The sequence below is a fragment of the Heterodontus francisci genome, chromosome 8 (genome assembly GCF_036365525.1).
Source record: "Heterodontus francisci isolate sHetFra1 chromosome 8, sHetFra1.hap1, whole genome shotgun sequence".
NCBI classification, from domain to species: Eukaryota; Metazoa; Chordata; class Chondrichthyes; order Heterodontiformes; family Heterodontidae; genus Heterodontus; species Heterodontus francisci.
In genome coordinates, this window is record NC_090378.1 from 120,883,153 (window position 1) to 120,907,205 (window position 24,053).

At 42.0% G+C, this 24,053-nt stretch overlaps 1 protein-coding gene across 1 annotated transcript in view; it reads left to right on the plus strand.

Moving 5' to 3' along the window:
- LOC137373256 (ral guanine nucleotide dissociation stimulator-like 1) overlaps positions 1 to 23,320 on the plus strand; it is a 58,439-nt gene extending 35,119 nt beyond the window's left edge. Inside the window, exons 12-24 of the mRNA XM_068038105.1 lie at positions 2,909 to 2,992; positions 3,609 to 3,641; positions 5,589 to 5,710; positions 9,860 to 9,949; positions 15,693 to 15,792; positions 17,201 to 17,524; positions 18,301 to 18,471; positions 19,896 to 19,974; positions 20,602 to 20,628; positions 21,370 to 21,547; positions 22,504 to 22,641; positions 22,796 to 22,917; positions 23,307 to 23,320. Of these exons, the coding sequence (XP_067894206.1) occupies positions 2,909 to 2,992; positions 3,609 to 3,641; positions 5,589 to 5,710; positions 9,860 to 9,949; positions 15,693 to 15,792; positions 17,201 to 17,524; positions 18,301 to 18,471; positions 19,896 to 19,974; positions 20,602 to 20,628; positions 21,370 to 21,547; positions 22,504 to 22,641; positions 22,796 to 22,917; positions 23,307 to 23,320 (1,482 nt within the window). The remainder of the gene's footprint in view (positions 1 to 2,908; positions 2,993 to 3,608; positions 3,642 to 5,588; positions 5,711 to 9,859; positions 9,950 to 15,692; positions 15,793 to 17,200; positions 17,525 to 18,300; positions 18,472 to 19,895; positions 19,975 to 20,601; positions 20,629 to 21,369; positions 21,548 to 22,503; positions 22,642 to 22,795; positions 22,918 to 23,306) is intronic.
- Positions 23,321 to 24,053: the final 733 nt, after the last annotated feature.

Sequence of the window (24,053 nt, forward strand, 5' to 3'; positions counted from 1 at the left end):
GAGCGTTTCGAATTCCTGTACAGATAGGATGATGCCCTGTATGGGCTGAAAAGTCCAGCTCCTTTCTTTGCTGCTGTGCACAACTATGCACCCAGTAGGGACCAGGCCTGTCTTGATGAGGAGAGACATCAACAGCATTCCTCCTCGGACTATGAGGACGCTGAAGACCTCCAACATGAAAGGCGCATGGGAGGGCAGAAGGCACCCAAGCTCTGCACGCAGGGCTAGCAGTGAGCTAGGGATGTACGGCAGTGGCTTATCAGACAAAGGCTTTCTGCTCCAGAAGAACCGGCATTAGCTCTGCAAGTCACACATCACCCTTGCTCACCTGCTGTGCACCAGTCCACATCTGCAACAACCCTGTGTAAATCATCAGAGGCAGCAGCTGAGCGAGTGAATGTCCATATCACTGGAGACGTTCATGAGTAGTGGTGGCATAGCAATGATGTTATTGCATACATTGGTTCTCCTGAAGGGCTGATGGTGCAAAGGGATGTGACATTGGCGCTAGGTGCTGGCACACATCATTCACACAGAGAAAAGGACACAGATGTTGGCGAGGAACATTAAGTGAAAGACGTATTTGCATTGCTCTGTGAATTTGGTCAAGTTAACTTTGCTTCACTCTCCACAGATGCTGGCTGACCTGCTGAGTTTCTCCAGCACTTTCTGCTTTGCTGCCAGATTGACTGCAGCCCCACTCTTCAACAGTGAGCTAAATATTACTTTGACAGCTGTCAGGAAATGGGTGCTGGGACGCATTAAATAGGCCCCAGCACCCGCTACACAGCTGTCAAAAGGTCTCTCACTGCGCCCAATGTCACACCTCTCCCCATGTAATATGGGGGTTGGGAGGGTGGTGCTCAGCGCAGTGATGCTAATGAGCCCCCGCATGAAATATCACCGGGGCTTTATGGCAGCAGCTGAATGCAGGCACCCCACCAAGTTTAAAGGGAGCCACTGCACAGCGCGGCACCCAAATAAAATTCCGCCCACTGTGTTGCAGCTCCCCCCTCAGTGAATCCTTGTTCACTACTTTCCAATTGTAAGGCAAAGAAATCCATCAGGTTTTCTCAGATTTAAACAAGAAAGGTGGAAGTTTATTAACTTTAAACTCTAATCCGGTTAGCGACTACGAATAGGCTACGCGACCACGATAGCATGCTTATGTGATAAACACACAAGTAGATAGAGACAGAAAAAGTAGAAAGAATAAGGGGAAAAATTTGAGGCAATGGCTGGGTGTATTTACAATCCTTTGACTTCAATGTGGAGTCTTTGATTGCCGTTAAGTCTTGCTCTTCGTTGGGGCCCAGTGCACACTTTAACTTGTTTTGATGTAGGAGTCTTCTCTCTCTTGAGGTTTAAGTGACTTTAGAGGGTGCGGAGGCTTGTGAGGAAGCGAGAGAGAGCCATCCAGGAGAGAGGCCCTCTTGCTCCAGGTCCAGTTGCAATCTGCAGTCTGTCTTCAAACTGTCCTGTGTGTACTTCAAAAACGCTTGGACCAGCAGGTCAGTCATGTGACCAGCTGGTTTAACCACTCCTGCGTTTGTGGATTCTGAGCAGACCCTGGAATGTGAGTCCTTACACCTTTAATGTCTGGTGATCAAAATCCATTTGGGTTAATTGGACCAAAGGAGTAGTTGCTTTGTCTCCACAAGCACTGTCTCTTAGTATGCAAATGTCCTCCAGCCAAATGTCTTGTGATCTTGTTAGGCAAGTCATTTCTTCAGCAACAGTTTAAAATTAATGTTCATATGATAAAAATTAAATGCCTCATACTTGGCACATGGGGGTCTTCATGACAAGAACTAAACTGTCTTGAGTTTAGAAGAATGAGAAGTGATCTCATTGAAACACAAGATTCTGAGAGGGTTTGGGAGCATAGGTGCTGAGAGGCTGTTTTTCCCCTGGTTGGGGAGTCGAATGCCCTGGGGCACAGTCACAGAATAAGGGGTCAGCCATTTAGGACTGAGATAAAGAGAATTTTTTTCACTACATGTTGTGAATCTTTGGAATTCTCAACCCCAGAAAGTTGTGGATGTTCAGTTGCTGACTATATTCAAAGCTGACATCAATATATTTTTGGACCCCGAGGGAATCCCGGGATGTGAGGATCACTCAGGAAAGTGGAGTTGTGGTCTGAGATCAGCCATGACCCTATTGAATGGCAGAGCAAGCTCCTGGGGCTGATACGTTATCTTATGTTTTTCTGAACACCCTTCTTCTGTATTGTAAAATTATACAAAACTAGCTGAGTTCCTGATAGCTGTCCATTAGCTCCTGCTGGAAAGTTGCATATCTGAGTATCAGATGAGGAGCCAAATGAGCTCAGCGGTGATGCCCTCTAATGGAATAGGCTACAAACAGTCATCACCTAGGTTACCAAATGAAGGATGGCCTCTGGTTGTACCAGGTTCCAGCCATTAATTCAGTCAATTTTAGGAGATGAGGAGAAAAAGAAGAAAAAAAAGATAGAGGACAATATAATGTTTTGCCTGTATTTACAAATAAGTGAACTGCCTGTGGTTTAGGGTTGAAAGAGACAATATTGTATTTAACCAATGCTGTTTATGTGCATTATCTTTGTATATAACTGAAGTGTTCACAATAAGCAAGAATGGTTAATGTTATTTATAACAGTAACGTGTGGAAGAGCTCACATGACAAAGTTACCCAAAGATTGAGATGGTTAACACAGTACAGACTAGGAATCAAACTTTCCTGGTCTATGTGGATCAAGCTTTGTAACATTATACCATTCTGTATTAAATGTTCTGAATGTTCTGGTTGCAAATTGATTTTGATGCATACTAAAGGGAACAAGTTAATTATGGGTAGTATGTTTAGGAAATGTGGCAATTAACACATTCAAAATGGGTTGAACAAATTTGCCTCTATTTTATAGGATGTGATGCAAGGAACTGTGCCTTACCTGGGCACATTCCTCACCGATCTCACAATGCTGGACACTGCACTTCCAGATTATGTTGTAAGTCTGTTTGTTTTACCACATGTTGGGATTCCTGTTTTGCTGATGGTTGCTATAGTAACCGTATCAATGCAGGTTTCTTGAAGATGAGAATAAAAGCAACAATAAAATAACTACTGAGATTGATCAAAGGCAGACATGAGAAAAAGTATATGCATGGCTATTGTAATTTAATGCTTTGCACTGTGAATCAAACACTGTAAATGAAGCGCACGCTAGTTGCTACGCAGCTGGTTATGAATATAGCCCTATTTTTTCCGTATCCTGAAAATTTTGCATAAATTGCCCAATTTTATTGTGTGCAGGTAATTTTCAGTTAATTGGACATCACACACCATTTCATTCTCAAATAGCTGCTGACTTATATAATCAAATTGGTGTTGATGAATTTGACTGCAGAGAAGGACTTGTCTATTTTATGAAATAATGACTTGGCAGTGCATCTATTACACCTTTGGTGTTGTATACATGATTGAGTTTTGACCGCATACTAATTTGGAGCCAAGTTTACAGGGTTGTATTTCGCTCTTGACCATTCAAGCCCATAATTTTGTCGTACAATCTAACCTTTCTACAAATCGCATTCATGTTTTTTGTCCTTGTTTCTCTCCTGTAGGGTGATTTGATCAATTTTGAAAAGAAACGAAGGGTTAGTATGAATTACTACATTTTGAAAAACTTTCAAAGTTGTGTGTGTGGGGAAAACATGCCCTTAAATGTTATTGGGCTTTCTTTTTCACTTGGATAGTGGTCGGGGGTTCCAAAACTAGGGGCCGTAAGTAGTTACTAGTAAATCCAATAAAGAATTCATGAGAAACTTCTTTACACAGAGAGTGGTTAGAGTGTAGAACTTGCTACCTCAGGCAGTAGTTGTGATGAATAGCATAGATGTCTTTCAGGGGAAGCTAGATAAGTGCATTTATTTATTTATTTAGAGATACAGCACTGAAACAGGCCCTTCGGCCCACCGAGTCTGTGCCTACCAACAACCACCCATTTATACTAATCCTACACTAATCCCATATTCCCTACCACATCCCCACCATTCTCCTACCACCTACCTACACTAGGGGCAATTTACAATGGCCAATTTACCTATCAACTTGCAAGTATTTGGCTGTGGGCATGTGGGAGAAAGAAATAAAACGATATTCAGATCAGGTCAGATGAAGTCGGTGGAAGAAATATAAACACTGACACAGACCAGCTGGCCAAATAGCCTTTTTCTGTGTTGTTAACTTGATGTAATTTACCTTTCAGCAGTTATTGCCGGTACAGCCTGTACCCAGTGTTGATACGTGATTGAGATTATTACTGAATTATGTCTCGGTGCGACTGCAAGTTTTTCATTAATCATGAAAGCGGATGAATAATTTCTCAATATTTCACACAGTATTTTCCTTCAGAAGATAGACATCAGTTACATTCATGACACATCAGAGATTCCAAGTGCAGCTCCTAGGTTATCACCGGTGATGGGCATTTTTCCTTCATATTTCTGATGTTGCTGGTACCAACTTTTCAAACATGCATTTATTGCCAAGGTTTTTGTTGAGGATATTTGAAGCAATTTCATTTCATGTCACAGCATTCTGCAGAGAACCTGAAAATGATAACATGATAAGAACTTGACGATGTGGAAAGCAGTGAAATTTCATTTCTAAAAGTGTAACGTGAGTTCCAATTTTAGCCTAGCCCGGGAATTGAGTGGGTTCAGGTAAGATGCAGTTTACACCCTGCTCAGTTTGACTTCAATAGATCATAAAATCAACTGGGATGCAAAATGGGCATCTGTCCCAAACCTGTAAGATTCCAGTGAGGTGAATAGGTTAAAATTGGGGCTATAAATCTATCAAATGGCTGCTCTAAGCAGTGGATGATTATAAAGTGTGCATATTTTAATGGGCCTGATGAATACTGGCTTACACTTTATATCCCAACAGTAACATGCTGTTGTCAACGTTTGATAGGAAAAGTCTTTCCCTTTTATCTGTCAAACTGTCACTGAATACAAGATGTAGCAGAGAACCCACAAGTCACAGAGTCGTAGAGTTATACAGCACAGAAACAGGCCCTTTGGCCCATCGTAAGTGATCAAAAGAAAACACTGCAGTGTTGTGGTTCAGAATATTCTAGCCGCTTGCAGTCTACAAAGTTCACTCTGGTGCAACATCTTGGATCAATAACTGTAGATGAGCTTCTACTCATCAGAATTTCTTTCAAATAAGCTCGCAATCTTGAATAAATTTTCTTCTCTCCCAGTCCTTTACCAGTATGATATTGTTCTAAAATGAATGTTTGATTAATATTTTTTCAGAAGATTCATCTTTCAGGCACTGCTTTGAGAGGAATTGTAGCCTGAAAGCAACCTTGGATAACCTGTATAGATTCATCTCTTTGGTGCCACGTCTGTGCCATTTTTTCCCACTGCAGTGAGACTTTGAGGCATGATTTACTGTGCATTGAGTATCCAGCAAACAAAACGTATTTAAAGTAGTTTTTGGTCAGGAGTTAAAAGTACCAGTGACCAGGTGTAGCAGTAGCAATGCTTTGTGTATTTTTTAAACTTTTACTGTTTCTTTCCATGCTCTTTCAGGAATTTGAGGTGATAGCACAAATTAAACTTTTAAAGTCTGCATGTAACAACTACTGCATCACCTCAGTCCCTAAGTTTCTTAGGTGGTTCAACAATCAACAATATTTGACCGATGAAGAAAGGTGAGTGGTATTGCGAGAATGGATGTTCATATTGTGTTGTCTGTGTCATCTTCTATGATTTTAATGGCTGTTCAATGTTTGTGAGCCTGTCAGTTCAATTAGTCTCTTCCCGTCACTGATTTCAAATAATTTTGTAATGGAATCTGACTGAGCAGGATAGTGCTCACAACCCATCACAAGAGTTCTATCGTTGTATCAAAATGGGTTTTATTAGTATATAGTAACACACACCATGACAAGATTGAAAATGCTGGTCCCTTTAATGAAACGGGTCTCATTTCAGTGTTAATAGGGAGCAGGTGATACTCATCATAGTTATGAATTTGAGGGCTGGGTTTTTGCCCAGTTGGGGAGTTGCCTCTGGACAAAGAGTTAGTCTAGAAATTGTAGAAAACATGGAAATCTAGACCAAAGCATTCCACATATAAAATTTAATCAAGACAAGAGAGATACATTTTAATGGTTGAAAATTAGAGGGAGAGAGTGAGAAAAGAATACAATGTAACAAATTCAAAGAAAAATCAACTTATTCACTTATTTACCAATAATTGGTAGTATTTAAAATACTTTCCTTCCAATCGTGGAAAAAGTCACTCATTTGGATTTCTTGAGTGGAAAGATTGTTTCAAACTTGTCGAAAAACTCTAGTTTGGTTAGAGCTTCGGAATTCGAATTACAGCAGCCTTCGGAACACCAACTTTGTTTGAATCTGATCAAGCTAGTGGTGATAAGAGATAGATACACATAGATATTGGGAAGGAGAGTGGATGGAGATACAAGGAAAATTGAGGAGATGCCAAAGGCAACAGCAAATGAAGCCAGACATTTCAGCATGGGCTGGGGGCAGACATTACAAAATAGGGAATGTGGAATCTGGCCACGCAAGAAGTTTGAAATCAGATTGTTCAGATCACCACTGAGGTGAATACCTTTTTGACTCTTCCACTAAAATGGACGGGGTGGGAGGGGGTGGGTGCGGGCTTGGTGGTGCAAGATATTCTTTGGATGTGCCCACTGTCATTTTGTAGATGACAATCAATACATTAAAAAAAACTTAGTGGTGAACACTAGTACAAATCAGGAAGCTGTATAAAATGCGAGTCAGGCCACACTGGAGTACTGTGTACAGTTCTGGGCACCACACTATAGGAAGGATGTGATTGCCCTGGAGCGGATGCAGAGGAACTTTACCAGGATGTTGCCTGGGCTGGAGCATTTCAGCTATGAAGAGAGACTGAAAAGGCTAGGGTTGTTATCCTTAGAGCAGAGAAGGCTGAGGGGGGACATAATTGGGGTATGCAAAATTATGAAGGGCACTGATAGTTTAGATAGGAAGAAACCTTTTTGCTTAGTGGAGGGGTCAATAACCAGGAGGCATAGATTTAAGGTAAGGGGCAGGAGGTTTAGAGGGGATTTGAGGGGGAAAAAAATCACTCATAGGGTGGTTGGAATCTGGAATGCACTGCCTGATGAGGTGGTAGAGGCAGGTGAAATGCCATAGCATTCCTGGCTAGGGCCAAGTGCTGGAAAATGGGATGAGAATAGTAGGTGCTTGATGGCCGACACAGACACGATGGGCCAAAGGGCCTGTTTCTGTGCTGTATAACCCTATTCCTCTATGACTCTAAGAGTGGGAACTGATATTTGGACTGAACTATGAATTGGCAATAAACAAGTTGTGGATCAGAGACTGTCATCAGCTTCCTCATTTTGGTGAATGGATATCTGCCTATTTAACACATCATAATAATAAGTCAACAAATACAGGAGAAATACAAAGACTTACTGAGAGACTGATACAGAGAGCCCATTTTGAAAACCTGGCCCAGAGTTTCCACTTTGGGCACAATTGATATTCCAGATGTAAATTTCAGCAGTTTTTGAGAAGTATTTCTTTTTCTCTCAAAAGCAATACTTCAGATTTGATATGCAAATATGTTTTTGCATATCACAAACATAAAATTTGCAATAGCCCAACACAACTGATCAGCTTTTTCGAAAGTGATTTTAAAAATAGGTTTGCCTCAAAAAATATTCCTTGATCTAGTGATAATATGGTGCAGTTTTATTAATACAGCTGAAAATGGATGTATTACAAAAATTAAACATTTTAATCAGTGGCTAGTCCACCACCTGTGAGTAAGTAGAGTTTAAAGAACTAAAAATTACTGTAAAAAATGTTATGACCAGGTGAGAAAGGTGTCTAGGGGTCCCTCTCAGCCTTCACCTGGTCTTACTGTAACAGGGTTCAATTTTAAACACACTGTTTTTTTCTCCCCCCCCCCCCCCCCGGTGAATCCTTGTTCACCACTTTCTAATTATAAGGCAAAGAAATCAGCACAAACAGGCTTTCTTAGGTTTAGAGAAGAAAAGTTGAAATTTATTAAACTTAAACTCTAATTCGGTTAACGCCTACAGATACATGCGCACCCACACTAGCGTGCATACGCGATACACACATGCAAATAGAGACAGAAAAGGGCAGAAGAAAAATAAAGTGTAAAAGTTTGAGACAATATCTGAAGAGTTTTTGTTACGGTTCTTCAAGCTCACTGTAGAGTCCTTGATTGTAGGTAGATCTTTATTTTTGTGAGGGCCCAGTATTCTTCTTATACCTTATTCACTGTCGGAGACTTTTTTCTCTTGAGGTTCATGTGTCCACAGTTGATTCTGAGGCTTGTGACAAAGAGATGGGAGCAGGCAGACAGGAGAGATCTTCTCAGTCCAAGAGCAAACAGACACACTCAGTTCAAACTGTATGTGCAATTCAGAAAACCCCAGGTCGCCAAGGAGGTTAGTCATGTGACTAACTGGTCTGACCATGTCTTGGCTCTGTGGATTGTATCATCTTAGCAGGGCCTGGAATGCTCCTCTTACAGACAATACCTGGTGATTAAGGTCCATTGTGGGTTGAATGTGTCAGGGAATGGTCCTTTGTTCTTCCAGTCATCATCTGTTAATATGCAAATGTCTTTTCCAGCCACAACTGATCTGTTTAACAAGTCCTTTCCTCACTCCAGTAACAGTTTAAAATCAATGTTCATGACAAAATTAATGTGCCTCATTCTTGGCAGGTGGGGGCCTAGCAGGACAAAAACAATACAAACTATTTACTTGCTACATTAGTTTGCAGACGGTGGTTTCTTAGTAAATGGGAAAAGAGTTTTTGAGATGTGCCTGTTAAGTATTCTTGCGCCTTTTTATGAAATAAAAGGCTTAATTTTAAGCACCTCCTTGGGCCACAAATCCACTTGACTAGCGGGTACCCACAATGATGATTAATTTGATCTGGGGACATGGTCAGTTTTGTGGGTGGGGCCAGCTTCTAGTATGATATTTAAACGAGCGCAAAGCATCACAGAAACTCAGTTTGCACTGAACATAAGTTGCACTTCAAATTCTAAGATTCCTTTGGGCAGTTTTGGATGATTTTCAATGAATTTCACTGAAGATTCCAGAGCCATTTAACATTAACTCTTGCTCCTATGTTTTGTCTTCTCTTTACTGCTGGTTAACAGGACCCGCTCCCTCATTTTAGTATCACTGGACCTAGCATGTTGATTGTTCGCTACCTGAGGTGACTGATCCTCCTCTTTCTTTCATTCCTTGTGAAATGTCCATTCCCAGCTGTGTGCATTCTCATAGCAGTGCAGTTGACGCCAGGTGCTTGCTTTGTTTGTTGTGAATCTGCAACTTTTTCTATCACTCGAAGCACTGGAAGTTCAACTTCCAATTCTAACCAGTACACTTTCTATAAGCCCAGTGCTTATTAAATTTCCTCCATCCAATGTACAGGTTGCACCATATTTCTGCTCCCTTCAGTGTGTCCTGCAAAAAAGCTGTGAAGGGTGATGGCGGCTGCCCTCTGAGAATGTCTGACACGTGGAGTTACATACTTCTCTTGCTGCTTTTCACACAGCAGAAAAGATTGTGGCTGCAATAGTGAGAACCATTCTGGTTGTTGCACCTGTCAATCATTAATCAAAGTAATATGAATTATTCTCTAGCCTGAAAAATAAGTGCCTTTTGGAAGTAAAATAATCATTAGTGTGAAAAATGAATTCTCAAAAATGACAAGAACATTAAACAAGAACATTGTTTATTTTTAGTTGCACCTTGTCTGAAATGTGCTTATCTGCCATCCTGCAGCTATAATGTGTCCCGTGAAATAGAGGCAGCCCCCGAAAGCAGTCCATCATCACCAAAGGACAGAAAGAGTTTGGTGAAGTGCCTCAGCCTGTAAGTATCACATAATAAGCAGAGGAGACACCTCATCTGGTTACTTCAGAGGACAGCATCCTTTATTATAGGATCAGTGAATAGACATGATGTGCAACAGCTGCACCGTGAATGGAGCCTTTTGATGTGTAGCCATTATTGTTTTACTGTCTTGGGAAGATTTGGTGGTTGATACAGTTTGAATAATTTGAGGCATGTGATAAGTGTAGCATAATTGGGAAGAACAAATGACTTTGGACTCAAATCGCTCCAACACTGGGGTTTCCTCACCTCATACCTATATCTGTTGTAGACTAATTGATAGAGATTGAACACTATGTCTAGTCAACAACTCCATTATCATTGTATCATATGATTATTGGGATGGTAGAAGGTGAACCAGATGGGCTTTTCATGTCTAGTGATTTCTATGTGTTATTCCTCTCCCAGTATCCATTGATTGCAATTTATGCACCGTGGTTAGATTCCACCTTTTTAAATGTCTATGTAGAAGATGGAAAAGAAAAAGGCTGCGTTTATTGACAACAGAACCACCAGGTGGTGTAGTACTGGCACATGTACAAATGCAGCCTCATCAACTGAAACGTCACTATCTGTGATGTCTCAGACAGCTGCCAGTAATAAAAATGCTGCTGCTCAATTGTCACAAAAAATTAAACCCAAACTCTATCAGTGTCTGTAGTCACCACCTCCATCACATCCCCAACAGTATCCCACTCCCTCCCACCATTGCACTTCTCTTCGTCGCTCCATCCTGCACCCGTCTCCTCACTGCTCACTACCTGCCTCGCCACTGCCTCCCCTCAGCTACCCCCTCCGTGCCTCGCCGCTGCCTCCCCTCAGCTACTTACTCCACCCTCAGCAACCTACTGCCAACCATTTCTTCAGTGGTGCCGCGGAGAGCGACTGGCCGGGGACGGAGAGGTGATAGCAGGGAGCGAGCAGCCGGGGTGGGGCGTGGTAGTAGAGAGCGGTTGGGGTGGGGGTCAGGGGGGCGGTAGCAGGGAGAGAGCGGTCGGGGTGGGGGGGTCAGGCGGGGCCGTAGCAGGGAGCGAGCGGTCGGGGTGGAGGGGTCAGGGGGGTGGTAGCGGGGAGTAAGCAGTCGGGGTGGGGGTGTCAGGGGGCGGTGGTCGTGGGGAGGGAGCAGTCGGGATGCAAGTCGGGGGCGCTAGCGGGGAGCGAGCGGCTGAAGCGAGATACTGTTGGGATAAATGGAGGCAGTGATTGCAGCCATTGAGGGGGTGAGGCAATGCGTCTGTTGTTATTGGTGGTGACGTCACCGTGTGCATGTGCAGATTCATCCTGGCAAGCTGGCAAATGTTCAGATGCACTGATGACGTCAGCGATCGCTCTGCGCATGCTCTGCATTGTCAGGAAAGACTCCGAAAGAAAACATGTATTAAAATGAAAGGATTTTGCACTTAGTTGTGAGCGTACGTGATGGAAATTAAATATTTGAACTATTTGAATGAAAATCAGATCTGCGTTCCACTTTGTCAGAAATTTAATCTATTGTCATGTGGGTCAGCAGCAGCAAAAAAGAACTCTACCTTGCTACTTTATCTTTAGGAATTCATGTTTGAAGCTTCACTGCAGTAATCAGATATGCTTTTATGTACAAGGTAACATAGAGCCGTGTTTGTGTGTGTGTCTGTGTGTGTTTGTGTGTCTGTGTGTCTGTGTGTTTGTGTGTCTGTGTGTTTGTGTGTCTGTGTATGTAAGTGTGTATGTGTCTCCGTGAATGTCTGTCTGTGTGTGTCTCTGTGTTTGTGTATGTGTGCGTGTGTGCGCATGTGTGTCTGTGTGCAAGTGTGTGTGTCTCTGTCTGTGTGTCTGTGTATGAGTGTGTGTCTCTATGTGTGTGCCTGTGTGTGTGTGTCTGTGTGTGTGTGTCTCTATGTGTGTCTGTGTTTGTGTGTGTGTCTCTCTCTCTCGCTCTCTCTGTCTCTATGTGTGTCTGTGTTTGTGTGTCTCTATGTGTGTGTCTGTGTGTGTGTGTGTCTGTGTTTGTGTGTCTCTATGTGTGTGTCTGTGTTTGTGTGTGTGTCTCGCTCTCTCTGTCTCTATGTGTGTCTGTGTTTGTGTGTGTGTCTCTCTCTCTCTCGCTCTCTCTGTCTCTATGTGTGTCTGTGTTTGTGTGTCTCTATGTGTGTCTGTGTTTGTGTGTGTGTCTCTCTCTCTCGCTCTCTCTGTCTCTATGTGTCTGTGTGTGTGTGTGTGTGTGTGTGTCTGTGTGTGTCTGTCTGTGTGTGTCTCTATGTGTGTCTGTGTTTGTGTGTGTCTCTCTCTCTCGCTCTCTCTGTCTCTATGTGTGTCTGTGTTTGTGTGTCTCTATGTGTGTGTCTGTGTGTGTGTGTCTGTGTTTGTGTGTGTGTCTCTCTCTCGCTCTCTCCGTCTCTATGTGTGTCTGTGTGTGTGTGTCTCTATGTGTGTGTCTGTGTGTGTGTGTCTCTGTGTGTGTGTGTGCAGGTAAAAAAGCTTCGAAGTTATTAGCCTGGATTGTTGTCCTGTTGCCAGGAGTGGCAGCGGGTGCAGAAAATGGTGGCCACTCTGCACTTTGTATCTCGGACATTTCTGTGTTCCCCTCTTAACTCTGCAGTCTAATCCTCCAAAGGACCAACATTCACTTTAGCTACTGTCTTCCCTTTCATAGACTCAGAGTAGCTTTTGATATCCATTTTTATATTTTGCGCTCGTTTTCTTTCTTAATTTATCTTTGCTCTTTTTATTACCTTTTTAGTAACCCTTTATTGATCTTTAAAAGTTTCCCAATCTTCCAGCCTGCCACTGGCCTTTTCAATATGGTATGCCTTAGTTTTTGTCTTTATGTTATCCTTAACTTCCTTGCTGAGCCATGGATGTTTTTCCCCCTCTTAAAATCTTTCTTCCTCTCTGGAATACATTTTAGTTGGGAGGAATTGAATATCTCCTTAAACATCTGCCACTGCTCATCAACTGTCCAACCTTTAGTCTTCCTGCCCAGTCCACCTAGGGCCAAATCTGTCCTCATGCCTATGTAATTACCTTTGTTTAACTCCAGAACACTAGTGTGGGTCTCCAGTTTCTCGCCCTCAAACTGAATTTGAAATTCTAGCGTGCTATGATCACTCTTCCCTGGAGGATCCTTAACTATGAGATTAATTAATCCCAACTCATTACACAATACCAAATCTAGAATACCCTGCTCCCTGGTTGGTTCCACAACATATTGCTCCAAAAAACAATCTCTAATACATTCAATGCACTCTCCCTTGAGGCGACTCTTGCCAATTTGATTAATCCAGTCGAAATGCATATTAAAATCACCCAAGATTATTGCCGTACCTTTCTTACAAGCCCCCAGTATTTCCTGGTTTATACTGTACCCCATTGCGGAACTACTGTTTCGGGACCGATAGCTAACTCCCACCAGGGACTTCTTTCCCTTGATATTTCTTATTTCTGCCCAGGCTGATTCTACGTCTTGATCTCCAGTCCCGATATCATTTCTCACTACAGCACTGATCTCTTTCTTTACTAACAAAGCTACTCCGCCTCCTTTTCCTTCCTGCCTATCCTTCCGAAATACTGAGTATCCTTGGATATTCAATTCCCAAACCTGGTTTCCCTGCAACCACGTCTCAGTAATCGCCACTAAATCATACCCATTCATCTCTATTTGTGCCGTTAACTCATCTATTTTATTACGAATGCTTTCTGCATTCAGATACGAAGCCTTTAAGTTTGTTCTTTTATCAAAGTTCCCTACTCTTGTATGATTCCTTGGTGCAATATGACGTTCACACACTCTGTGGTGTGGCACATGGCTGCCTTGACCATATGTTATATAGAAACCAAGAAAGAGAAGGGAAACACTTCATTCACTGCCTGGTAGACTTCTCTCACTATTACGATATGGTTTTTATATGTGGTTTATGTAGGCTAATGTGGCTTCATTGTTGCCACGATCTAAGAACCCCAATGTACAGTCTAGTGTATTTGATCTACAATATGAGATTGCAAACTGTCTGTTCTTATTCCCCTGCAAATGTCAGCATGAGGGATTTAAAGTGCTCAATTATCATTTTGTTTGCATCATCCCATCTGTGCCAAACAACTGGTTTACTATTTATGCTTATTTCTGTGGATCAAGCTGCAAGGACTGGAAAGCAGCCAGTGGGGCTAATCAATTATTCCCTCAGAATTGCAGATCCTTACAGTAAATCATTAGTTGATGCTTCACTTTATTTCAAGTGACTATTCAGAAGTCATTAGCTAATTTGACTGTTGCTGTTCTGTAATTAGTTACTCATAGAGAATCACAGAGAGATACAGCACTGAAACAGGCCCTTTCTCTGAAAACAGGTGCCTTCCAGTAAAGGTGTGTTTGGGGTCTTAAATGGTCAGGAGAGAGGAGGTAAAAGGGCAGGTATTACACCTCCTGTGATTTCATGAGAAGGTGCCGTAGGAAGGGGACGAGGAGTCCGGGGTGATGGAGGAATGGACCAGAGGGTCGCGGAGGGAACGATCCCTTCGGAATGCTGACAAGGGAAGGGAAGATGTGTTTTGTGGTGGCATCACGCTGGAGGTGGCTGGAAGACCACGATATTCCGCGCATCTGTGAACTCCCGAAGTTGCTGTCAGTCTCCGTGGAGTAATGACGGCAAATATTGTTTTGCTGTTAATACACCCATAAATATTGGGTCTTTGTCTTTTACTTAAATATGTCACAACAAGCACTTGATAAATCTTTGGCCCAGTTCTGTGCTCCTGGACAGAATCGGCATCAGTTTCCTGTCCTTTTCAGATGGCATGAATTTGCTACGTGTACAGTACCTGAATTTGTGAATGAAATGTTGTCGCAGCTTCCTAAACTACTTCTAATGCTGCTCTCCACCATGTTCCCATTTTGTGTAAAGTCAAAGTATCTGCCTTAACTTGTACATTCAATTCAAATTTGGCTCTATTTCTACATAGCTGGATTTGTGATGGGTTCCTGTCTGTCTGTTTTGTACGGGCCCAAAGAGATAGGGAAAATCTGCTCAGTTCTGTTTTATGTTGATGGATTTGTGCTTTAATCTACCAATGACAGAGCAGTGCAGAGGACAGACATTTCCCGTACTATGAAGCCTGCTAGATTCAAATCAACAATCTCATTGGGTTTTAATCAGGCACAGAAATCAAATACCTGTGCATTGAAACTCTACTGCCTTCAATGCAGACAGTTCTATACAAAAGCATTGCCAGATTCAAAAATGCTGTTAACATAAAAATATACCCTAATATCCCCATGTGACTGGGTGACAAAATTTATGGCCTGACACTCCTGTGAAGCATCTTGGAATATTTTATGATGTTAATAAAAGCTAGATAAATTAAGTTGTTGATTATTACTGTTACTACCTCTGAAAGAACCTTTTTCAAACGTAATTCTTTGTGATCAAAATATAAATGGGTTAATGGGTTCTAATGAAAGATCACAGACATGAAACACTAACTCAGTTTCTCTCTCCAGAGATGCTGCCAGACTTCCTGAGTATTTTCAGCATTTTCTGTTTTTATTTCAATAAGTTGCATTACAGGCCCAGGATGGAATAGAGCAGGTGATTCCAATAAATTTCAAAAACTATTCATTATATCGGGCCATTGTTGAGTGACCAACTACCAAGTGCTACCTGAATCAGCAGTAAACTCTTTCTGTACAGTGTAGCAACTTTAGTATTCTTTCAGTGTTTCAGCTGATGAATCCCTTTCCCTCATGCAGGCTATTTCACGGGACAGAGGTCGCAGAAAGGACTCCAAGCAAGAGCAGTGACCAGCCGAAATCCCCTCGGATCGGGAGCTCGGGGGAGAACATGGACTCGGTCAGTGATTTGATTTATGTGAAATACAAGCTTGGCTTGTTTTGTGTAATATTTTATATCCTTTAAATATGTTCGAAGGAAGCTTTGCGTGTTAAAACATATTGTCACACTAATAACCAAAATCTTTAATTTTAATTCTTTAAAGGTTATTAATGACTTCATGGTTGACCATAAAGTTAGCACCTGGGCTGTGACTGTAGCAGCTTAAAGTGCATAGTCCATCAAAAACGGTATTTTGGGATCAAATCTAGTAAACTGCTGCCCAAATCGCAACAACGTAATACACCTTCCTGCATGCACACCAGATTCCCTCTTGAATGCAGGCTTTGTTTTTTCTATAGTTGACCTTTAGTTGCTATTCAGCATCTTCTCTACAGAAGGGTGGTGTTTCCTGGAAGTTTATCAGTAAGCTGGTATCATTGATTTTAGTAGAAAGTGTCTCTCACCTGTTCCCTGGAAATGTCAGCAATTCAGTCTTTTAGCAGTTCAGTTAACCATTATTATATCTGTTCTGCGTCTTTAGGGTCCTATTTCTGTTTTAAAATACCCTCCCTATTTATGGATTCTCCTCTTTTGATCCTGATACACCCCCTCTTCAGTGCCTTTATTGCCTCTTCATTACCAATATTCTGCACTCACCTGGTAAGAGCTACATCCGAATGACCTGAGTGATTTGACTCCTAATTTCCTTCCTTCTAACTCTCTCTATTTCTAGTTCTTGCTATCTCTTTCTGTCTCTCGAGCTCTTGCCTGTATGTGCGCTGGCTGGCTTTCTCATTCAGGCAAGCTCACCAATACTTTTTTGCACTCATGCTCTTTCTTGACTTGTTCAAGCCTAGCAGCACCACAGGATGTGTTTCAACTTCATCCTATATAGGTGGATGCTGCAAAGTTACAATGAGTAACTGGGTGAGGCAGGCAAGTAAACATCTGCATAGATATAGGAGTGTTCAAATACTGAGTGTTCAACTGAAAAGCAAAGGGATTATTTGATAACTTAGAGTTAAAACACTAGCAGAAGTGTTCAAATGTAATGGCCGTGATGAATTTGTGCATGCCATGTGCTAACAATCTAACTGGGTAATTTACAAACGTGCTAAATGATGAACTGTCAATGTTGGCTTATCAACCAGTGGATGTGAGATGGCGGCATCATTCTTCGGAGCAGATTTTGGCTGAGCGAGGGAGGAAAACCAATGGAAAGATTTCACAGTTTAACTATCATGGAATCATGCATTACTTCCCCTTCTCAAGACCAAGCTGTTGTGTCCACAATGCCTCCATTTTTTGTTTTGGCGGGGGTGTGGTAAGTGCCAGGGAGTTTCATGGCACAATAGATGTAACTGGGAAGAGGGAACTTTCTGAGATATAACCATTGACACACTTTATCAAAAATAAATTTCTGCAGTCATCTGAAGTATCGTCTCATTCACCCATTCGCCCTGTGGACACTGTCTCCTCGGGAGTATCATCCTCGCTTAGTAGTGTGTCGTCATCATCATCATCATCGTCCCACACTCCCAAGGTTCCCAGGCGTTCCATCTTCGCAGCCGTCTGCAGTTGGATTCAGAAGCGTTCTGTTAGAACAACTTCCGGCAATTGGGCTCTCAAGTGTTCGGCCTCAGTGACTGCCTGCATTTCAAAAGTGGCATTTCCTGGGTGCAGGCAGAAGAATGGCCACGATAACATCGGAATCAGGCAAGAGGATGACGATCTGTACCAAAGCACTTTGGTAAGTACATGGATTGTTTCTATTAGTCATGTTCATGCTGCTTAATGGCTGTTGCTTCGGTCAATATATTCACAGACATTAAAAAAAAGTTCCTCTTGTATTGAAGAAAAAAATTACCTCAGACCATTTGTTGCCATCTCGTCATATTGAAGATGGCGGTGTGGCTGCTATTAGTGCTAATTCGCAATGTCTAATTTCCACATTGTTGATATCTTTTCTGTCTCTTGAGTATTTTGGCCATCATTTCAACTTTCTTTTGGAATGTTGCAATACTGTTTGAGTTTTGCTGACATTACTCATTAAATATACAGGCCACACCAAGGTGTGGCACACTCATACCCTTATTCAGGGAATGAGCTGAAATCTATTAATTTCTGATTTCTCCCCATCCTTGTACCTGATTGCAACAATGTCCCAAGCAGTTACAGATTGAACGCTGGATTCTAGAATGAGTGTGTAGCTAACCACAGGCACCTCTGGCACCTCCTGTTAGTTAATTGAGTAATAATAGCAGAGTTCTTGAACATTTTTTCTTCCTTGGCCTTGGCTCACGTGAAGTTTCAAAGGCGGGAAGAGAGCAAATGAAAAATAGGAGTGGAGAAAGGTACAGTCCAAAATAAAATTGTCACCATGTGACTGATTCAAAAATGACTAATCAAACCTAAACATTATTGGTCACATGGGTAACACGCTGGCCATATAACTTAATGACCCACTCGTATATTTTATGTTGGGAAAAATTATTTCAAGCCTCTTTGATTGTGGTTTCTAAATAGCTCAGTGTGATTTTTGGAAACTTTCTTCTGATATTTAAGCATCATAATTCAACACAACCTCTGGATGAGTTCTGGCAAAGAAAATATTTGTTAGCTAAATGTTTAGCTTTACTAGGGCAAGCTAGCATTCAGACAGTAAACTTCTGTACGTCAGAGTTTAATAATTACCAGGTGAGTGTTGGCTGAGTGATGTCAATGAGTTGGAGTGGGCCGGGACTGGGCAGGTCTTAGAGCAAACATTTTATAGCAAACAGAATCTATTTAAACACAACATTTGCCAATTACTGCAAACTGAACTCATGACCAAAACTATAGCAAAGTCTCCTGATAGAAGTAGGATTATTTCTGCAACAACATGCAATGAGTGGAGGATAGATATAAAATTATAGAATGATACAGCATAGAAAGAGGCCATTTGACCTATTGTGTCTGTGTAGCCTCTTTGAATGTGCGATCCAGTGCGTCCCTCTCCCTTGTCCTTTCCCCATTGCTCTGCAAATTTTCTTCCTTCAAGTAATTCACCAATTCCTTTTTGAAGGTTGTTTTTGAATCTGCATTTACCGCCCATTCAGGCAGTGCATTCCAAATCATAACTTGCTGCATTTAAAAAAACCCTCTTCCTCTTACCACTGATTCTTCCACCATGACATTATTTTTTTTTTAATTTTATGTTTACTGGCCCTTCTGCCACTGGAATCAGAGTAAATAAGGAGAAGTTATCAAATTCTTCATGATTTTGAACACCTCCATCAAATCTCCCCCTGACCTTCTAAGCTCTAACAACAACCACCCCATAACTGAAGTCTTTCATTCTTGGTGCCATTCTAGTAAATCTGGTGGCGCAATGAATAAAGATGGAAGCTACTTCTGTTTCAAAGATAACGTCACTATGTTGTGCTGTTTATTACACCTCTGTCTTCTGCCATATGCCCCAAGTTCACATAGCTTCAAGGCCTCCTTTGTTAATCCCTTGTGTCGATTTGAAAACATGGAATCAGTCCATTGCAAGATATGAAATGGGAATTTTTAATACAGCAGAGTGGGTGTATAAAGGCAACGAATGGTCAGAATTTTCATCTTATTACTGATCTAATCAGCCTTTACAACCTGTATCAAATCTTCACATCACCTTCTCTGCTGGACGGAGAACAACCACAGCTTTGAGTTCGAATTTCAGGTGAGAAAGGAGGAATGAGAGGAGAGGGAGAGAGAGAGTGCTTTCCAGAGGGAAAAGTTTGAGAAGGAATTACAAGCACAAAAAGACAGTGAAATCAGACAGATTGAATTGGTGAGGGAAAAATTGTCATTGCGTAGTGGAGAAGCCGCTGGTAATTCGAATGATCCTAGTCCAGAGACAAGCTGTGATTTCTTACACTGTTCCCGATTAGTATCCAAATTTGAAGAAGATGACATTGAAGCCTTTTCTCATATACTTTGAGAATAAGTTGCTGAGACAGAACACTTGGGAACCTTGCCTTTTGGAAAGGTCTTGCACTTTTCTCTCTCTCTCTATATATAAAATATATTCATGAAAAGTAATTAATTTTCTATTTCTTCATGTTACTGACCAAGATAGGACACCTGTTATTTTGCAGAGAGCCTCATCCAAGCAGACCGTGGAAACAGAACCTCCTGAGGATTCTCAGTTCACACAGGCCATTTCACAAGATCAAGGTGAGGGGTGAAAATTGTCTCAATTTGATAAATCTATCCCAAAAGATACATAAACCTCTGCCAGCAGATTTATATTTTCTTCTGATTTCACAAAAAGATGGGAAAATCCAGATTCTTATAATTGAACTTACCCAACTGCACTCAGCAGGATCCAACTTGGAGTCATTTAGCTTCACATTACTCAGTAACAAGCTATTTGTCAGCACCTAATGAAAGCATAAAGCCTCCTCCAGTTTAGTAACTCATGTCAGCTAATCCCTCGAAAAGCTATATTGTGTCATGGGGACAAATCTGGAGTTGATTGTGGATTTAACTAAAAATAATTCAGAATTTATCAGCATTATTCTGGTTTCTTCATTGTAATTCAAATTGATTATTCAACAATGCATTAAACATTTTATTTTACTGAAATCAAGAACCATCTTTTTTCAGTTGGCTGCAGAGCACCTTGACGATGAAGCAGGAAAATTCAATGGGGTCCTCAGCACCTAATGTGCTAATCAGTGACACCCTCCCCACCACCTTTTCTGGTGAAAAGTGGAGACCAGAAAAAAGTTGAAGACAGGATCAGCCTTCATGGCTGTGATTCTCTCATGATTAAAAATCCTGTCAACTCTCACTGTCCAGATTCCACCAAGCAGAAGGCCTCATTAGGTGAGGATTCCCAGTGCCTGTGGAATGATATTCCAGTCAGGGTTTAACAAAATTCTCTGGATACAAGCTTCACTGGTAAAGCTGTCATTTATTGTTCATCCCTCATTGCCCTGAGAAGGTGGTGGGACAGGCCCTATCATTGAGCCGCTGCTGTTTTTTTGATGATGGTGTTTCCCCATTTTTATTAGGTAGGGAATTCCAAGATTCAGACCCAACAATGAATGAAGAATGACGTTTGTCAATGTTTTGCAGTGGTAACTCAATAGCTGTTTAACTGTTGGACCAGAGTAAAAACCCAATTGTTCATTCATGTTCTTTAAGAAAGGAAACCTGATATCCTTACCTGGCCTGGCCCATGCATGGTCGACCCTTAACTGCCCTCTGAAGAGGCTTAGCAAGCCACCTAATTCTATCAAACTGTGACGAAAAAGGCAGCCAGTACTGATCTTCTCGGGGGGGTAACTAAGGACAGGGAATAAATTCTGGTTGTGCCAGCATATCCTGAGAATAGATTAAAAAATGTTTTTCTTTTCAGTTATTGGGCCTATGCAATAATGGTGTAAACCTTCAAACTTTTCACTTGTGGGTTTGTGATATATTCTGAATCCTTGCAACAAATTATAATCCTATTACTCTCAGCCATTCATAATTCTGCATCTAGATTATAGTTGTATGCTTTATCCAATCAACACTATAAAAATGAATGTGTAAATACCAATCTACATTTCTCCTGCTTTTCAGAGTTGGTGATATCAGAGAAGGCCAATGTGTTCCATGCTTGGTACCCTGCGAACCTTGACCTTCTCCTGAGAATTCCTAACTCAGACGAACAGACTTGGCTGCGAACGCAATCGTGCTCAACACTACCCAGAGCACCCAAAGAGGGAACCTTGACGCGCACACTAAGCAGGATTACAGTGTGAGGAGACGAACGTTTTGTGCAGGTGTGACCTACCACTCAGTCGTGGAATAGCCCTTGAGATCTTTAGCAGACCTTTCCTGCCTTCTCTTATTTTTCCAGTTCTTCAATCTCTTCTGCAGGCACAGAATCAAACTTATCTACAACAAAGGACAGCTGCTAGAAATTAGGAAAAAGTTTATGATTGCCATGATGTTGCAATTATTTTGAATTCATGTTCAGCTTTATATTTTACTGTTATTTTGTATACATTGTTATGACTAAGTGAGAAAGGTGTCTAGGGGTCCTTTTCAACCTTCACCTGGACTACTGCAGCAGGATTTAATTTGAAACACACTGTGTTTTGAACTCCCTCTTGGTGAATCCTTGTTTACCGCTTTCCAATTATAAGGCAAAGAAATGAGCACAAACAGGCATTCTTAGGTTTAAAGAAGAGAAGTGAAATTTATTAAAACTTAAACAAAAACAAGAAATGCTGGATTCACTCAGCAGGTCTGGCAGCATCTGTGGAAAGAGAAGCAGAGTTAACGTTTCGGGTCAGTGACCCTTCCGAAGAAGGGTCACTGACCCGAAACGTTAACTCTGCTTCTCTTTCCACAGATGCTGCCAGACCTGCTGAGTGAATCCAGCATTTCTTGTTTTTGTTTCAGATTTCCAGCATCCGCAGTATTTTGCTTTTATTAAAACTTAAATTTGAACTCTAATCCAGTTAACGCCTACGGATACACGTTGCGCCCCACGCGAGCACGCATACCTGATATGCACATGCAAATAGAGACAGAAAAGAGCAGAAGAAAGATAAAGTGGAGAGGTTTGAGGCAATCTCTGAACAGTTTCTTGTTACTGTGCTTCGAGCTCACTGTCGAGTCCTTTTGTAGGCAGTTCTTGCTGGAGGTAATTCTTGCTTTTCGTTGGGGCCCAGTATTCTTCTTAAATCTTGTCTCTCTCTCTCTTAGGGTTCCTGTGTCTTCAATGGATTCCAAAGATGGGGAGAATGAGACGAGAGGAGACAAGATCGAGATGTTCCCAATCCAGGAGCCAACAGCTTTCTGTCTTCAAATTCACTGTGGCGAGTTCAAAACCTGCAACAACTAGTCCGTCATATGACTAAACTGGTCTGATCACGTCTTCTGTGTATTGGGAGAAGGGACTGGTTCCTTTGTTCCAACATTGTCTGCTAGTGTGCAAAAATGTCTTTCCGGCTAGGGGCCTGGCAATTCCTTGTAATAGACCCTCTTTTCTTCCCAGCAACAATTTGAAGTTGAATGTCCATGTGGCAAAATTTATGTGCCTCATTCTTGGCCTGCACAACACCTTCACACCCAGCGGAACGAAATGCGATTTGAAAAAAAGACACATTTCATTAAAAGGTATGAGAGAAATATAGAGAGAAAGAAAACCATGTATTTCTCTCATTCATTTCCATGCATTCATAAATCTTAAAGCTTATTAACATTGTCTTTTCTGGGTGCTGCTTTAATTTCCCCTTTTTGGCATCCCAGTAACCAGGTGGTTCTTTGGGCAAGCTTTTCTTCAATTTGCCTAATGCCCAATGACTTCAGTGGATGGGTGGTTCCCTTTTTCTCTGACTGTGGGGGATGATTCTTTGTTAATCTCCCCTTTGTTCTCTGAGACACTCCTACCTGTAGGTAGTTGTGCAGACATGACCGTATTCTCCTGTGGCACTTTGGCTAGGTGAGGCATCACCCTCATGGTTTCTGTGCCCCCCCTAGAGGTCTGTCTCTCTTTATCTCTGCAGGTTCCTGTAAATGATGTTAGCAATTCTGGTGGGGTGCTTCTAGAGTCTGCATTTACGTAGGAGGATGTGGGGTCACACATTTCGGGGTTGGCTGACCAGACAGTAGGGATTTTCTTCAGGACTTTCTCTCGGGCTTCCTGCCCTCTTGGTCACTTTTTCCCCTTCTCTTTCTAAACTTTTGCCAGCCTTGCACATGCCTGTCCCTTTTTGTTCCTGGTCAGGGTCCCTTACAGTGCACCAGCCTTCAGATGGAGGGTCTGCCTAACACCAGTACAGGACGTAGGGGGTGCATGTTTCATCGTAGGTCGGGGATTCCCCTCATTCTGCCATATGTAGCAACTCCTGCAGTACTCCGCCACATCTTTGTGCAGTTTTACCCGGTAATCAGGTACAGTTATACACTGCCCTCCAACACCATTCACCACCATTTTGGTATTCACTGCACTCTCTGGGGGAAAGGTCAGGCCTTTTCCCAGTAAAAGGGACCTAGTGGGTCCTGTGTCCCTGAGAATTACTATGGGGTTGCTGGCCCCACTTGAGGGGTATGGGGTTAATTTCCCTTCAACCACAAAACCCTGATAGCCTTCAGGAATCCTATCAACTTTTCCAGCACTGGCTGTAGTAAGCTACCTGGGTTGCATTCTTGCTGCAGTTAAAGCCACAGCTTTTTCTGTGTTTTGCACCAGGTCCCCGTCTTTACTGAGCAGGTGTGCCCTGATTAACCCTATCGATTTTCCCTTTAGTTTC